This window comes from Lepidochelys kempii, chromosome 11 (genome assembly GCF_965140285.1).
Source record: "Lepidochelys kempii isolate rLepKem1 chromosome 11, rLepKem1.hap1, whole genome shotgun sequence".
Taxonomy (NCBI): domain Eukaryota; kingdom Metazoa; phylum Chordata; order Testudines; family Cheloniidae; genus Lepidochelys; species Lepidochelys kempii.
The window spans coordinates 80,410,344-80,428,293 of record NC_136390.1 but is presented as its reverse complement, the minus strand read 5'-3'; the positions used below and the strand labels follow the sequence as shown (position 1 = coordinate 80,428,293).

Genomic DNA, 17,950 nt, shown 5'->3' with positions numbered 1-17,950 from the left:
CACCATTGTTCAGGGTGACCCCTCGTCAGACTCACTGAGACTCGCAGCAAGGGCTAATATTGTCTGCAACGATGCTTCGCATCCAGGAAAGAGTAAACCTGTTCTGGTGCTAGGGAGCTGGCCAAGCCCCCCACCAGCCAGCCTCAGGGGTGTGCTTGAAAGACAAAGGAAATTCACATGCAGAGACCTGTGCACAGGTGGAATTGAGGTCCCTGTTGCTGCACACCAGGGCCCTCTGTTCCCTGTGCACCTCTGGAACACCGGCGCAGCAGGGGTCCTGTGGGTGGGAACTCTGCCCCCTGAACCCTATGCCTGGAGGTGCCAACCTCAACTCCCCATGTAAGTTGACAAAGTAACCAGCAATAAGTCCCCAGGACCAGATGGTATATCGCCCAAGAGTTCTGGAGGGACTCAAATATGGAAGTGCAGAACTACTGACTCTGGTATGTAATCGATGGCTGAAATCAGCCTCTGTACCAGATGACTGGCAGATAGGTAATAAGACAGCAAATGTCATAATGCCATGATATAAATCCATGGTACACCCACAGCATGCAGTTCTGGTGGGGCCATCTCAAAAAACTATATTCAAATTGGAAAAATTACAGAGAAGGGCAAGAAAAATGATGAAGGGGATGGAACAACTTCCTCATGAGGGGAAAAAAGACTGGGACTGTTCATTTTAGAAAAGAAATGACCATGAGGGGAAAACTCCATCCTTAGAGGTTTTTAAGGCCTGGCTTGACAAAGCCCTGGGTGGGATGATTTAGTTGGTGTTGGTCCTGCTTTGAGCAGGGGGTTGGACTAGATGATCCCCTGAGGTCCCTTCCAACCCTGATATTCTATGATTCTATGATATGATAGAGGTCTCTAAAATCACGACTGGTGTGGAGAAAGTGAATAAGGAAGTATTATTTACTCCTTCTCATAACACAAGAACCAGGGGTCACCTAATGAGACTAACAGGCAGCAGTTTTAACACAATCAAAAGGAAGTATTTCTTTCACACAATGCACAGTCAGTCTGTGGTGCTCGTTGCCAGAAGACGGTGTGAAGGCCAAAAGTATAGCTGGGTTTAAAAAAGAATTAGATAAGTTCATGGAGAATAGGTCCATCAATAGCTATTTAAGATGGTCAGGGATGTGTCTCCATGCTCTAGATGTCCCTAAATCTCTGACTGCCAGATGCTGGGACTGGATGACAGGGGGTGGATCACTTGATTTATTGCTTTGTTCTGTTCATTCCCTCTGCATCATCTGGCACTGGCCACTTGTCAGAAGACAGGATACTGGGCTAGATGTGCAGATCTGTGTGTGAGTTTCTCCCCTCCTTTTCCCAGTAATGCTGATACTTAAATTATTCGCAAAAAGAACAGGAGGACTTGTGGCACCTTAGAGACTAACCAATTTATTTGAGCATGAGCTTTCGTGAGCTACAGCTCACTTCATCGGATGCCCCTTGTTTTAACAAATGCTCAAATAAATTGGTTAGTCTCTAAGGTGCCACAAGTCCTCCTTTTCTTTTTGCAAATACAGACTAACACGGCTGTTACTCTGAAACTTAAATTATTGTAATTAGGCATTTGTGTCAGCATGCCATTGGGGCACAGGGACAGTTCACACTTCTTACAGCTATTGTTTTAGGCTCTCTACAGATTATGGTGTACACATCAAGGATATTGGTGTGTACTTCACATTTTCTGGTTTTCCTTGCAATCAGGGTAAGAGACCTAGGGTTTGTCAACATCTGGAAATTAACCGCAATAGCCCTGTGTGGACACACTTATTTTGGACTAAGAGTGCCCAATTCTGATTTAGTTTAATCCACTTCCATAGTGGATTTGGACATGGAATAAGCTAACTCAGAAAAAGGCACTCTTATTCCAGAATCAGGGGGCGCTGCTCTGGCATAGACATTTTAGTAAATTTCCAGCTGTAAATAAGCCCTATTTGTTTTGATTTTTTGTTTTAAGTGAAAGCTGAGATTACAGAGAACAAGATGGTAGCCTCAAAAAAAGTACTGGAATTGTTCTGGAGTATTCTTCATGATGTAACGAACATGATAACGAGGCGTTGGAAGGACCCACACAATGTTTTGTGCTGGGCGTGTTGGATCTACAACTTCTGATGATAAGTGACACAGCTCTCCGATCAGGGTACATTTTTCTGATACTGACTATACCGATGTACAAATAATAATTCTTAGTATTTATATAACTTTGTGTTTTCAACTCTCTGTACAAATGGTAATGAATGAAACAAAGCAAGGTAGTATGCAAAGCAGAGTAATTAGTTAGGGTAGCCGGTGGAGTGTGTTTCAGTAGCACTATGGGCCGGAGTGGGGAGGGCTTGTGGCCCAAGGAAAATAACATTTTTATAGACACTGCTAAGGTGCATATTCTAAGGAGGGATTAGGAAGGATGGAGAGGACACCCAAAAATAAACATTGTCATGAAAGTATTTGACAGTGCTCTTTTAATATCCCTTTATCAGTTATTAAAGGCAGGTGTGTTGCCATCACAACATCACAAAGTCAGAAATAGGGCAAGAGTAACTGCTTCATGCAAATAACATAGAGCAATTTATGTACATTGTATTTTAATCTTCTAACCCTGTGTCTGCTGACTGCAACTAGACTGGTCTGTGCATGATAATATTGAAAACATTTTAAAAAGCAATGTGATGACATTTTGGGCTTCCTAGACAACAGACTCTGTCACTCAAAGATAAAAAATCTTTAAAATGTCACATCTGCTGTCTCCAAATGGGCTAGATTGTTACGTACATAAATTACATTTCTTATATCTGTTTTATAGTTTCAGTAAAGAAAACAAAAACAAAACATGACCACTCACAAAAGCCTTCTTCTACACTGTTGGCATGATTAGCAGCCAGAGTACAAAATTGTCAGTACAGGGATTTCAAAATCAGTGTTACTTTTGATATTTATTTAAATGATTTTGTTTTGCTTCATTATTAAAGTCAACAATATTTAAATGTACAGGATGAAATCCTGGATGCACTGAACTCAATGGGAGCTCTGCCACTGACTTCAATGGAGCCAGGATAACACCCATAATTTGCTTCTAGTTCTGTTGTCAGTACAGCTTATTCCGTCATTACAGAAATAGTGGAGGGAAAAAAAATCTTTACCCAGTTTATGAAAGACACAGGGCCAGATTTTCAAAGGTATTTTTTACACTAATAGCATTTACCTCCTTTGACACATTTTGGGAGCTGACAGTGCATGTAGGAATGGAGTGTTACATCCTACAAGGCCATTTGTGCTTTAGGAAGAAAAACAAGAACTTCCTTCGATTTTGTCTGTTTCAGTCAGAAACTGATTAGGCAACCAATCTAGTGTTTGAAATTGAGCCACCTTCCTCTGCCAGTCTCTGTGCTTGTCATAAAAGACTTCTGCCCAGCATGAACAGTGACAATCTGGGCCACTGCAATGTCAATTTTATGCAAAAGATTCAAAAGAAAACTTATTTTAAAAATTAACATCCTTAAAAGTATATGGCAGAATTGTATAATAAAATTGTGCAAAATAAGCCCACAGGACCATCTGAATATAAATGCTGCTAGGCACATAACTTTGAGAGCAGCTCTGGTTCCTTTCTTGCTTGTTTATCAGAAGGTGGAAGCCTGCTGAGAAATGTGCTATAATGTAAAGATGAGTGACACTGCGTGATGGGCCAGATGATATATAAGAAGGTTCAATTCCTAATTTGGACAAATGAATTCCAAAATCAAGTTCCAGAGTTCTCGTCTCTGTGTTGTGGCTTCTGAGCTCTCACCAGCACAGAACACAGGCGTTACCAGGTTGGGCCAGACCCAAGGTCCATCCAGTCCAGTATCCTGTCTCTGACAATGGGGAATACCAGGAAGGTGTAAAAACCCTGAGTAGCACAGGTGGGGTAATCTGACACCCAAGCCCTTTAGGGCTCATCCTAATTTGTAATTGCTTTAAGCTTTAAAGTATGAGATTTAATATCCCTTTCAAAATTGCTTAATTAATTATGATAATTCTGGATATTCAACAAGGACAAGTGCAGAGGCCTGCACTTAGGACGGAAGAATCCCATGCCCTGCTACAGGCTGGGGGACTGACTGGCTAAGCCGCAGTTCTGCAGAAAAGAACCTGGGGATTACAGTGGATGAGAAGCTGGACATGAGTCAACAGTGTGCCCTTGTTGCCAAGAAGGCTAATGGCATATTGGGCTACATTAGTATATATATATATATATATATATATATATATAGTTGCCAGCAGATCAAGGAAAGGGATTATTCCCCTCTATTCGGCATTGGTGAGGCCATATCTGGAGTACTGCATCCAGTTTTGGACCCCCCACTACAGAAAGGATGTGGACAAATTGGAGAGAGTCCAGCAGAGGGCAACAAAAATGATTAGGGGGCTGGGGCACATGACATATGAGGATAGGCTGAGGGAACTGGAGTTATTTAGTCTGCAGAAGAGAGGAGTGAGGGGGGATTTGATAGCAGCCTTTAACTACCTGAAGGGGGGTTCCAAAGAGGATGGAGCTTGGCTGTTCTCAGTGGTAGCAGATGACAGAACAAGAAGCATTGGTCTCAAGTTGCAGTGGGGGAGGTCTAGGTTGGATATTAGGAAAAACTATTTCACTAGGAGGGTGATGAAGCACGGGAATGGGAATGGTGGGATCTCCATCCTTAGAGGTTTTTAAGGCCCGGCTTGACAAAGCCCTGGCTGGGATGATTTAGTTGGGGCTGGTCCTGCTTTGAGAGGGGAGTTGGACTAGATGACCTCCTGAGGACTCTTCCAACCCTAATCTTCTATGATATTCTTAATATGCATATAAATAAATAAATAAAAACCATACCACGCTCTTATGTAGCACTTTTCATCATGTCCAGTCTATATCTGATTGGGATTGTACCCAAGTATTACTGTAAATTGCACCAAAAAACTTTCAATTCAGCTGATATCATATGTTATAAGGCTGCCTGTCTTTAAAAAAACAAAACCAAAAACCACACAGCGATTTGGAGACAGGATAATATATTTTATACATTTTGTTTACACTTTATTTCTGTGGGCTCACTTTTATATTTTAAATAACTTTAAACATTTTGATTCCCATCACATATCTGAATCACAGCTCACCTTCCCATTCAAAAAACTTCAGGATGATTTTCATACCAGACATTCTATTATGATGAAAATGCAAAGACTTGTAAGTATCCCCTTGGAGTGAAAAAGCTTGCTTTGGTGAAAGGCAAAAAGATAATTTTCAATGTATGGAGAAACTTCAGCATATTATTTAAAAAGAAAGAAAGAAAGAAAGAAAGAAAGAAAGAAAGAAAGAAAGAAAGAAAGAAAGAAAGAAAGAAAGAAAGAAAGAAAAAGAAAGTTCCACTTCAGTTATGTGGCAACCTCAACTCAAAATGTCTCAAAACTGAAATCGTTTTCCCCTGGTAAAAAAAAATTGTCTTTGGGAGAGATGGGAAAGAAAACAGTTTTCATGATGTCACCTTTACTCTTTCATTCCTAACACTGTTAGCTCGGATCAGCAGCCCACAACTAATAATTTTATTCCTTCACCAGCAGAAAGTATTATCATTTGTATATACACGATATCCAGTTGAAAGATCGTTTATATTTTTAGGTGGATAAAATACTTAACTTCAGAGCTGCATACTGGTAAAACAAAACCCCAGTGATGCAGCTCTAAGGCGCCTGAAATTTCAGTCGTGAGTTGTTTTAGGTTTTAATGAGGACACAGGAGTGGTACCATATAAAGATCTGCTGCTACTCTGAGGGATACCCCCCATTAATTATTTTCTACCCTAGTGTGTTTTGTACTATCTAGCACGAGGAAGATACTAAAACTGTCACCTGTGCAGGGAGCCCATTGTTGTATGTGTGTAAGTTGCACACTATTTAACTATCATAATTTTTATCACTAACTACGCTAAAGGACTGGGAGCTTTGTGGGGGGATAGGAAAGAGCTAGCATATTAATGTGAAGACAGTATGATTCATCATCAACAAGTGACAGGAAATGTTCTATGGGTATTAAATCCTGAGCACAGAAATAACCAAATGCTTCAAGTTTCACCTCCACGTCCAAGTTCTTTTCCACACCCCTACAGAATATTTTTTTTTAAAAATCCCTACATTTACAGCGTTCTATGTTACTAACCTATTATCTTTTATTATAGCTAGAATGTCATTTGGAAAAACATTTTAAATTATATTTCTTCAAGTATTTATTAACTTTAAAGTTACTCATTTAAATTTTGTGACGAACCTGAGATATACCCTTATATCAACTTAAAAAAAACCAAGAATTCCCAGGATTGCATAACAAATCCTTGCTAAGATTAGCCACCACAACCATGACATACTAAATCGCACAGTGAAGATATTCAAGAAGACCATCCAACCTTTCAAAATAAATGCTAAGCTAAATGCTCGATAGAGAAAGGTCAACCCCAAATTTCAACAGCTGTTGGCAGCCATGTTGCCTTTATCCTCTGCAATCATTTACAATTAAATGCATAAAAAGCCATCCATGCTTGATGATGGTCATCTGTAAAGAATACAGGAGTATTACAAAGAATACAAAGGCCAAGAATATAAAGGAGCACAGAATGACAAAAGAGGGACATGGCAGAATTTAGCTGAATATAACAATCTCAAATACATCTTTTAGAGGAACACTTCTTCCCCCAACTTCTGATCTTCAATATTACCGAACAAAAATAAATAAGCAGGTATGCGGAAAGCCATTGGCTTCCAGAGGACAGATATGGGTTGCACATGATCCTGGAAAACATTTTTGAGAACCCTAGAACTATAAAGAATGAGAACTCATTCCTCATATCAATCAAATGCTTCCCTTTTTATCAAAAAGAATTCTGCATGGAACTCTCACTTATAGTTTCCATATATTCATAGTAAATTTGAATGTCTTAAAATGTATGCCTACAATAATACTTAAATATATTACTCACATTCAGGACTTCATCAATACAAAAATAATCTCACCTAATAACTGCCTGAACTTCAAAATAAAATTTGAAGAGAGCTCAACTTCTGAATGAGAAATTTAAAAAGATTGGTAAAAATAGATTAAGATTGCAAAGTGAAATCATCAGTAGACAGAGTCCCTTAAAACAGAGATTTCATTTAATAAGTAAGACTAATTCCAAGAATATCCACATGGTTAGACCAGCTAGAAAATTCATAAATTGCTCTAATTTACAGTTCTTGCTCCACATTTTGGCTTCAATCCTGAAAATTTATGCACACGTTTAATTTTGAGCAAATGAGCAGTTCCGTGGGTCTACTTATGCTTAACTTTAAGCAATTGCAAAAGAGTTTGCAGGTTCAGGGCCAAAGACATTTGCAAAGACAGATACAATGTAAATCTTGTGTTTTGAAAGAGCATGTACATTACTTGCCTTCACACATTCTGAATGTTTTTCCCCTACAAGAGTTTATTTTACACATTAATGTATTGCTACTAAGACTCTAATTAGGAGGTTTAATACAATACTCAGGCAACTTTTAGTCTTGATAATTTTTTTCACTTTGATTCATAATTGAGCAATAATGATTGCAGGACAGGGCATTTCCAGCACATTCATAACTGGCTGGAAAGAGTTTTTGCATCACTTTCCACAACACCCAGGGAGCCGCTACTCCCCAGGAAATGCCCTGTGCTGAGGTAGTTACTGCTATTATCAACTAATTATTTTAAAAATAGGACTTAAAAATACTTTGAGGTGTTTTTCGGAATTTGTACACACAATATCTTTGATACACACATGTCACATCGTGTACTTAGACATATTGGACATAACTAGAGAATTATACCTGGTATGCTGAGAAAAAGAGGATTTTTTCAATCCATTGTCAGCCTTCCATTTCGCTTACAAATTGTTCTAAAAGTGCTGTCTATGCACTCATTGACTTAACAGACCTGGCAGTATTTTCCCTGCTATTTTTCATTTTCACATCTAGCATATGTGAAAATTTTAACAAAAAAGAGCTTTTATAAATAAAATACCATTCTAAATATATACTAGAGCAAACAAAACTTAGAAATAAGACTTTTATAGATCATCATGTATGTGAAGCTACAGCCAATAAAATCTTCAGGGGACCCAACAGTCCAGTTGTTAAGTCTCTGAAGACCACAAGAAAGAAGTTTAACAATACTTTCATCTTCAGTAGGCCTCTCATTTCTTTGAGAAAAACTGTAATTAATATTCTACGAATGGGTTATTTTGGCAAAGCAGAATTATTTCTCCAAAACGAAAAACTGTTTTTCTGAAGTTGCCACATTACTGTTAATGTTATGGTGGTGTTCGCATGAGTTCCTGGGATATACAAACTGCCTACTTCTAAACAGGTTTTGTACACTACAGACTAAATTTCTTAACTTACAAATACTTATTTTTTGTTTCCAGTTTACAGTGGTAAAAAATGATGACTTTACAATGCATGTAAATGGGAGGTAAAGGTATTTTAAAAAACAGAATAAAAAGCTGTATGTTAAAAACCAGGTCACAGACTAATAAATACGTACATCAAAGACATGACGTTTTCAGCAGCTGGTTTTAAAGAGCAAGGAAGAAGGGAAAAGCTAGCTGTCCAAAATCCATTCTGGCTTTGTCACCTATATGCTCTGCAATTAAAACCCTGCAATTAAAAGAAAAACCAAGCTAACAGAAGCGCAGAAATTCGCTTTGTAGCTTTTTTTGATTAAATTAAGCTACAGACTAAAAAAATGCAGTGTAAAACCTAATGCAATCTACTACATGTTTTCATGCACTTGCTTATATTGCATTAAAAAAAGGAATTTTTTCTAACCCAGAAAAATATGAGTCATCTGGTACTGTTAAAGAAAGCCTTACTGCAGTTTTTTCTACAGTAACAGGAGTTTCTAGAGAAGTAAACCAAAACGATTTTTATAACAAAATATAGAATTATTGTAGCAACTTATCATTGACTTTCAATATTTGAGCAAAACATAACAACAATTTGCCAGTTAGTTTCAAAGTGTTAAAAAGATGCTTTGACAGCTGATGCCAGAAAACGATGCCGGACGCCAGGATTTCCAGAATGACCCCCTGTTCCAAAGTGATGTGCAGTCCATGAATTAGACAGTGAGAGAAAACTGATCCTGCTCTATTGGTTTCTCCACCCAGGCTCCAAGCCCTGCCTTCAGGAACGCTTTAAACAAACATTCTTTGGCCGTTTGATACTTAGTGGCCACCTGCTTAGTGTCATGGTACAGGTTTGGTTTGAGGATCTTTGCACGCAGGCTAGAGGAAAGCTGCACAAATAGAAAAAGAAAGAAAACAAACCATTACACAAAGCCATTCCAGGAACCAGAATCAAGAAAAACGAGAGAATGAGTGCAGCAATTTGAAAGAATGACAAACACTCTATAGATAGAACGTTACTGTTGATTTGTATCCAACTACATATCACTTCACAGCTCATAGCAAAACTATTGGTCCAGTGGGAACCCTGAGGATCTACTCATTTCCATAAGCACCTTGAAGGTCAAACTGAAACCATCGTCATTTTGCTTGATAGCAACTGGCTGCAATTCTCTTTGAAACCCACCCCTTCTACTCTTCATGGGACAGTTCCCACCCACCTTTGTGCAGAGGCTCCCCTGACAGCAGGGCTGGGGGAGGGAAGCAGTATTCCAGGGCCCTAAGCAGGAGATACACATACCCTGTGCAGCACGGGTGGAAGGCCTATGTGTAACCTAGTGAAAGTGAATGACAAGCTTATGCCACAATCTCAGCACCCAGCTGTCTAAATTTCAGTGCCTTGCTGCACTACAATAAGAAATGATAGACTTCAAAGGACTGTTGTAGGAATACTGATTCTGCGGAAATGACTGGCTCAAGGTGCTATTTGCTTCTATCAATACAGACGCTTTGAAGAGAGGACTGGGAGAACCCTAAGGATCATGGTCTACTGCTTGTATCTTTCCATTTTTATAGAGTTTATCAACGATCATGAGGCAAAGAAATCCAAACTTTCAAAAAACAATTCTTTGACTTTTACCTGCACCTTCTGGGGAGGACCAGGGGAGAAAACCTGGTTCCACTGAAGCCACTACCTTTGACTTCAATGGGGCTAGGATTTTACCCCACATGTACTCAAACAGGAATGCCTCTTCACACTAAACTACAGACCCCACAGACAACAGACCCCACCTCTTATGTCATAGGATGGTCTCAGGGTATGATCTGGCAAATCTTAGCTCTACTGGTTTTTAACCTTAGTGTTCCGTGTGCTCGGCTCCGGAAGAGCTACTAAAAGAGACTATGTTGTCCAGTACATTAAAATTATAAGCAAAGCTCAAAGGAGTCAACATTTTTACTTTACTTAGTTCTAGAGGCAGGTAATTAGATCCTCACATACATTTACACTAGAAATGACCATAATAAAGAAAATGTGGAGCAAGACTTCTCTCTTCCCCATTTTTACCCATGGTTCAGTAACACACCTATTACTAACTTTGAAAATGTTTTAGAGAAGGTTTTTTATATCCACTTGCAAAAGCTACAATACAAGAAGCCAGCACATTACAACCTTTTATTAGAAAGGTGGTTATGAGACTGAGCAAAATTGAAACCCAGCAGTAAAAAACCACTCCTATCTTTGGACATGTACCTTTGCATGAATACGCATCCAGCGACTGTACAAAGCGTGCTTACAAAGGCGAGATGCACGACCCATCTCATCCTTGCCAGTTGTGGCATTAATAACTTCAAGACCAGTGTCTCCTACTGTCCAGTTTACACTGAAATTAGGTGCTTTTCCTGGCTGGCGGGCTTCTGCATTGCTAATACCTGAAAGGGAAGAGGTACATAATAATGAAAATGTGAAAATTCCTGCTTAGTTGTTTATAGATGAAGGAGTGATTGGGTGGTGCTATACAGATCATATTGTTAGGCATTCTTATAGCTGTGGTTCTAAAATACCACCATGATTTTCAACAGCTACCTGAGGATTTAGCCATGCACATTCCATTACTATTTATGGGGAATGTGCAGCTAAGATGTCATCTGCTGCTACCATGCTCAGTTGTGCATGTCTGCTTTCTCAGAAATCTGAAAATCCATGCATGCTTGTCCTGGTGATGGTAGGGAAGTAAAGAGATTGTAGAAAGATCTGTAACAAGATCACATCAGACAGTAATACTGGAGCCTCACAATGGTGCTAGGAATATAGTGCTGTTGCAGCTATCAAAGATTCATAGATTCTAAGGCCAGAAGAAGCCACTATGATCATCTAGTCTGACCTGAGGTACAGCACAGGCCAGAGAACTTCCCCAAAGTAATTCCTAGAGCAGATCTCATACTAAAACATCCAATCTTGATTTAAACATTGTCAGTGATGGAGAATCCACAACCCTTGGGAAATTGTCCCAATGGTTAAGTACTCTCACTATTAAAAATTTACGCCTTATTTCCAGTCTGAATTTGTCTAGCTTTAATTTCCAGCCATTGTATCATGTTAGACCTTTCTCTGCTAGGCTGAAGAGCCCATTATTAAATATTTGTTCCCCATGTAGATATTTATAGACTGTAATCAAGTCACCCCTTAACCTTGTCTGTGTTGAGCTAAGTAGCTTAAGTTTTTTGAGTCTATAAGGAGAGGTTACTCACCTTGTGCAGTAACTGGAGTTATTCAAGATGTGTGTCCCTGTGAGTGCTCCACTTCAGCTATGCCTGCACCCTGCGTCTTTGATCATAGCAATGCCTCTTCAGCCCATGCATGCATCCTACACATTCCTGTGCCCCGCACTGATGTTATATGGGGCTGTGTGGGCGAACTCCCCTCAGTTCCTTCTCCGCTTCAAAGTCCCAAAAGGGAGACACCGAAGCAGAGGAGGAGGAGGGTGGGTAGCAGATCACCCACAGGGGCACACATCTCAAAGAACTCCAGCTACTGCACAAGGTGAGTATCCTCTCCTCCTCCTCTGAGTATCAGCCCTGTGGGTGCTCTGCTTCAGGTGTCTCCTAAGCAGTACCCCGCTAAGGACGCAGGTGGTTCAGAACAGAGTCCAATACAGAGGAGAGAACTGCACTGCCCAGAGCAGTGTCATATCTTGCAGCAAGCACCAAGGCATAATGGCTAGAAAAAGTACAAACAGAGGACCAAGTTGCCACTCTGTGAATGTCTGCAGTTGGTACATCCTTAAGTCAGGCTAGAGATGCAGATAGTGTTCTTGTTGAATGTGCAGTCACTCTCAAAGGGGTTGAAAATGAGTTCAGTTAAATAGATATTGATACATCCAGACATCTACTTTGATAATCTCTGTTTTGAAATAACAGAATGCTTGTTTTGGTCCACAAAGGATACAAATAGTCTTGGAGATCTTCTAAAAGGTTTGGTCCGATCTAAGTAAAAAGCTAATGCCCTCCTGACATCTAGGGTATGGAACATGGGTTCTTGACTAGTCTGATGTGGCTTTAGGGGAAAAACAGGAGATGAATGATTAATTCATTCTGAGGACACCCAAGGTAAAAATCTTGGATGGGCCCATAGCACAACCTTCTCTCTGATGAATACCATAAATGGGGTGTGTGTGTGCCCGTTCTTTTGTTAGGATGGGGTGAAGAGTTTGATCGGCATCATGAATCAGTAGGCAAGGAATGAATGGAAGCTGCCATGGAGGGTGAGAGGTGAGTCTGGTCAGACAGAGAGACCAAACTTTTCATCACCACATTGGTGCAATCAGTATGGCTTTGGCCTGATCTTGTTGAGAACTTCTAGTAGTAACGGTGTCAGCGGATATACATAAAGAAACCCATTTATCCAGGAGATGAGAAAAGTGTCTCCTTGGGATTGGGGTTCAAGACCCCTTCTGCAGCAATACCTGATGCATTTTGTGTTGGTTGCTATGGCAAACAGATCAACCTCTTGGAACCTCCAAGCTAAGAATATCTTGTGAAGGACTCGGGAGTTCAGTTCCCATTCATGATTTAGAAGAAATGTTTGCTGAGGTCGTCTGCCTCGGTGTTCTGAATACCTGGGAGATATGAAACTGAGTTGACTATCTGGTTGGATATGCACCAATTCTAGGAGTTTTATCACTTTGGTTCAGACATATGGGGAACATGCTCCTCCCTTATGGTTGACATAACAGATGAATGCCACATTGTCTGTCCTTATCTTTATTGACTTGGATCTGATTGTATGTAGAAAGTATAGGCAAACATTTTTCACTGCTATCGTTGAGTGAGCCTAAGCTGTGCTTTCTTGGTTTGTAAACTGTTCAAATCCACTCCTGGAGGCCTCTTAGATGTAAGCCGGGGTGTTGCACTACGAATATACAAGCTGTGTCCTAGCAGTTGAAGACAATAGAATACTGTTACTTGAGGACTGCCCTGAATTCTTGAGATGAGATTCATTAGTGCAAGAAATCTTCTGGAAGGGAGGTATGCTCTGCCTGTCAATTCATTCAGGGAAGCGCCTATGAAATCTAGACACTGTAGACTTTGAGGTTGATTTGAAGGCCCAGGCTGTGGAACAGAGAACATGTCATCTTTGGTGTCAACACTTCTTGATGTGACCTGCCCCTGACCATGCAGAATTGTTGAGAATACTCTTGGGGCAGAAGATAGGCCAAAAGGGAGCACTCTGTAGTGGTAGTGCTCGTTGCTCATTAGAAAATGAAGAAACCTCATGTGAAGGGTGAATAGTGACATGAAAATGTGCATACTCCAGGTGAGAATCATGAACCACTCTCCTAACTCTAATGAGGGAATTATTGCTAAAATGATCACTATCCTGAACTTCTGCTGTTTTACCTATCTGTTTAGATACCTGAGATCCAAAATTTGTCTCCACTCTCCATTCTTTTTGGGTATCAGGAAGTACTTTGAATAGACTCCCTTTCCCCTATGCTGTACAAGAACAGGTTTTATTGCTCCTAAATGTACAAGAAAGGCAATCTCTTGCACCAGCAATTGATCATGAGAAGGGTCCTTAAATAAGTCTGTGGAGGGGGAATGGGTGGAGGGATAGATTTGAAATGGATAGCGTAACTGGATGTTGTGGCTTCCAAAACCCATCGTCCGATGTTATACCATCCCATGAAGCTTGAAAATAGGAGAGGGGGCATCCGAAGAGGATGTTACAGCTGTAAAACCTTGTCGATTGGGTGGTTGAGACTAGGGCTGTCGATTAATTGCAGTTAACTCATGCGATTAACTAAAAAAAATTAATTGCCGTTTTAATCAATAGAATACCAATTGAAATTCATACCAGTACTGTAGTGTAGTCTCTTTAACATGAAAGTGCAACTTACAGATGTAGATTTTTTTTTGTTACACAGTTGCACTCAAAACAAAACAATGTAAAACTTTAGAGCCTACAAGCCCACTCAGTACTACTTCTTGTTCAGCCAATCACTAAGACGAACAAGTTTGCATACCTTTAAGGAAATAATGTTGCCCGCTTCTTATTTACAAGGTCACCAGAAAGTGAGAACAGGTGTTCGCATGGCACTTTTGTAGCCAGCATTGCAAGGTATTTACATGCCAGATATGCTAAACATTCATATGCCCCTTCATGCTTTGGTCATTCCAGAGGACATGCTTCCATGTTGATGACACTTGTTAAAAAAATAAGGCGTTAATTAAATTTGTAACTGAACTCCTTGGGGGAGAATTGTATGTCTCCTATTCTGTTTTACCTGCATTCTGCCATATAGTTCATATTATAGCAGTCTCTGATGATGCCCCAGACCATGTTGTTCATTTTATGAACACTTTCACTGCAGATCTGACAAAATGCAAAGAAGGTACCAATGTGAGATTTCTAAAGATAGCTACAGCATTTGATCCAAGGTTTAAGAATCTGAAATGCCTTCCAAAATCTGAGAGGGACGAGGTGTACAGCATGCTTTCAGACGTCTTAAAAGAGTAACACTTCAATGCGGAAACTACAGAACCCGAACCACCAAAAAAGAAAATCAACCTTCTGCTGGTGGCATATGATTCAGATGATGAAAATGAACATGTGTCGGTCTGCACTGCTTTGAACTGTTATTGAGCAGAACCCGTCATCAGCATGGACGCATGTTCTCTGGAATGGTGGCTGAAGCATGAAGGGATTATGAATCTTTAGCAAATGTGGCACGTAAATATCTTGCAATGCCGGCTACACCAGAGCCATACGAATACCTGTTCTCATTTTCATGTGGCACTGTAAACAAGAAACGGACAGCATTATCTCCTGCAAATGTAAACAAACTTGTTTGTCTGAGTGATTGGCTGTACAAGAAGTAGTACTGAGTGGGCTTGTAGGCTCTAAAGCAAGGGTGGGCAAACTATGGCCCGGGGGCTGCATCTGGCCATCCAGATGTTTTAATCGGCCCTCGAGCTCCTGCTGGGGAGCAGGGTTTGTCCCACTCCGGCACTCCAGCCGAGGAGCGGGGTCAGGGGCTTGCCCCACTGCGCGTGGCTCCTGGAAGCAGCGGCATGTCCCCCCTCTGACTCCTACACTTAGGGGCAGCCAGGGGGCTCTGCGGTTTGCACCCACCCCAAGTGCCACCCCCACAGCTCCCATTGGCCGGGAACCACGGCTAGTGGGAGCTGCAGGGGCAGTGCCTGCAGATGGGGCAGTGTGCAGAGCTGCCTGGCTGCACCTCTGAATAGGAGCCGGAGGCGGGACAGGCTGCTGCTTCTGGAAGCTGCTTGAGGTAAGTGCTACTCGGAGCCTGCACCCTTGACCCCACCCACGTCCCAACCACCTGCCCGAGCCCTGATCCCCCCTTCCATCCTCGAACCCCTTGGTCCCAGCCCAGAGCACCCTCCTGCACCCTGAACCCCTCACCCCCAGCCTGCACTTCGAGTTGTTGCCCTCACCCCCACCTGCACCCCAACCCATATACTTCAGCCAGCAGAGCTTGATGACAGGAAGAAAATGCAACCAATGACAGCTGGGAAGTTTTCTCTGTCCATTTTGAGTTGATTATTGATCTAGGAATTGAGAAACAAATGTTTGTGTATCTTGGCACACTGTTAACATGATGGAGATGGCTCAACAAATAACTCCAATGGCAAGAGCAGAAACACTGAAACCTCACACTATTCTGTGGGTGGGAAAGGAAGAGAGATTTCACCAAACCCAGGCTTTCATCTTTTCTAATGTATTGCTGGGGGACCTGCATTCTCAAAATTGCAGATAAATACAGCCACAGGAAATGGCTCACATAGAAGAGTTCACAGAAACTCCTGTTAGGGTCTTGTAACACACAAAGGGGGTCCTGTAATAGGAATTCTAGCTGTTTATAGCTTAATTTCAGGTTTGGGTCATAACTTCCTTGCTGTAGTCACAAAGCAACTTGCTCACAGTACATAATTTGCAAAGGGTTGAGAATTGCAAAATTATGTTACTGTTGGAACAGATTCAGTTACCGTACAGCCTTCTCCATTAGATACTTGCCACTAAGTAAAGGTCTGTTGAGCGTATACAGAGGTGGTAGATCTTCTATCTCTGCTATCCGCTGGTATACTGCTCTGGATAGATGGTCCCCATGATATAAACTCCCCAAGATGATGCTAGAGAAGTAAATTGGCTCCACAAAGAGGCTAAGTAAGGATCCTTGAATACCCAACACGTTCCACCTAAGGGGAAGGAAAAAAAAACACTTTCTTTTTAACAGAACAAGTAATCTTGACTAGAAAGAAAAGGAGACAATCTCAATGGACTCGACTTTCAGTCTCCCCTCTTGCCCAAAGCCTGACTTTGTTGTAGCTGTGTACCCAGCCAGAGTCCCACAGCACAGCGTTACACCATGCCTGTGAAGCACATCCTGGAGTCCTGAACATCAGCAGGTGCTGCAAATCTGCGATATGGCAGCCAAGGCCCAATTTCAGAGGCAGAGTCCATGACTCTGGTTCCCCACTGCCATAGCTGGTGGGGCCTCTCCAAACGTCCTAGTGTAGGGAGAGGGATGAGATCTATCCAGCTGAGTGAATGTCAGTCACACAGGACAGGATGAGAGCTCTTAGCTTGAAGTGAGCACTGATGTCTTCAAAACAGATCCGTCAGTGGGAAAGTCCCCTTTCCCAGGGTCGGGATGCAGGACACTTCCCAAAGTTTCTCCTCCTCCCCACAGGAGACAATTCTGTCCCCTTCACCCACAAGTCGCCCTTCCTCTATTGCTGCTTTGAATGGATAACTGCAACTCCACAACCGCTATCGTGTCTATGGGCTCTGCAAAGGGATTCTCTAATCTAGGAGCTCATACGCACACAGTCTTTGCCCCTTTCAGCAGCTTCACAGATTTTGACTGTGGAAGCCTTGTCTGCATTGGTCTGACCATCCTTAGGGTAGGTCAGGTTGGTATGGAACCAATATGTGCAGGAGTAAACTACCTTTTACACCCATGTTCAAATACATCAGGATTTAGATGACTGCCAAGCATTTAAAAGACTTTAAAAAACCTCAATCCCCATTCTGGGGTATTTGGATCAGTCTCTGTCTTGCAGTGCACCTGCAGAATATTTCTGCAAAATTAATATATCAAATTTAACCCTAACGGCCCCCGAGTGGATGAAGAAGGAGGGGAGGTACAATTTGGTGCCCTTGCATAGGAACTAGCTACAGTTGTAGTTCTTGGGCTCATCTAAGCATGGGGCTTGTGGTGTTAGCAGCCCTTCGTAAGGAGCCAGGAACAGATGGGGCAGCAGAGGGAAGCACACGCTTGAGGCACTGTACTTCTTTGAGCTCCAGCTGGGATGGCACAGCTCCACCACATTCTCAGCCCAGGCCAAAGATTACAGGACACAATTGTTAAAAAGGGTCAACGAAATCCTAAACTTATAACCCTGTGTAAGAACCCTGTAACATTACTAAAAAAGCTCAAGCTTACTATAGTAAGGATGAACATGAAAACACCATATACCAGTTT

The 17,950-nt window shown here is 41.4% G+C and overlaps 1 protein-coding gene across 11 annotated transcripts in view; it reads right to left on the bottom strand.

The window, feature by feature from the left end:
- Positions 1-2,457: 2,457 nt before the first annotated feature.
- ADARB1 (adenosine deaminase RNA specific B1) overlaps positions 2,458-17,950 on the bottom strand; it is a 225,200-nt gene continuing 209,707 nt past the window's right edge. For all 11 annotated transcript variants that reach the window (XM_073306981.2, XM_073306982.2, XM_073306973.2 and 8 more), the window contains 3 exons: positions 16,480-16,661; positions 10,693-10,871; positions 2,458-9,331 (listed from right to left, as the gene is read on the bottom strand). In XM_073306981.2, the coding sequence (XP_073163082.2) occupies positions 9,155-9,331; positions 10,693-10,871; positions 16,480-16,661 (538 nt within the window). In that variant the 3' untranslated portion in view covers positions 2,458-9,154. The remainder of the gene's footprint in view (positions 9,332-10,692; positions 10,872-16,479; positions 16,662-17,950) is intronic.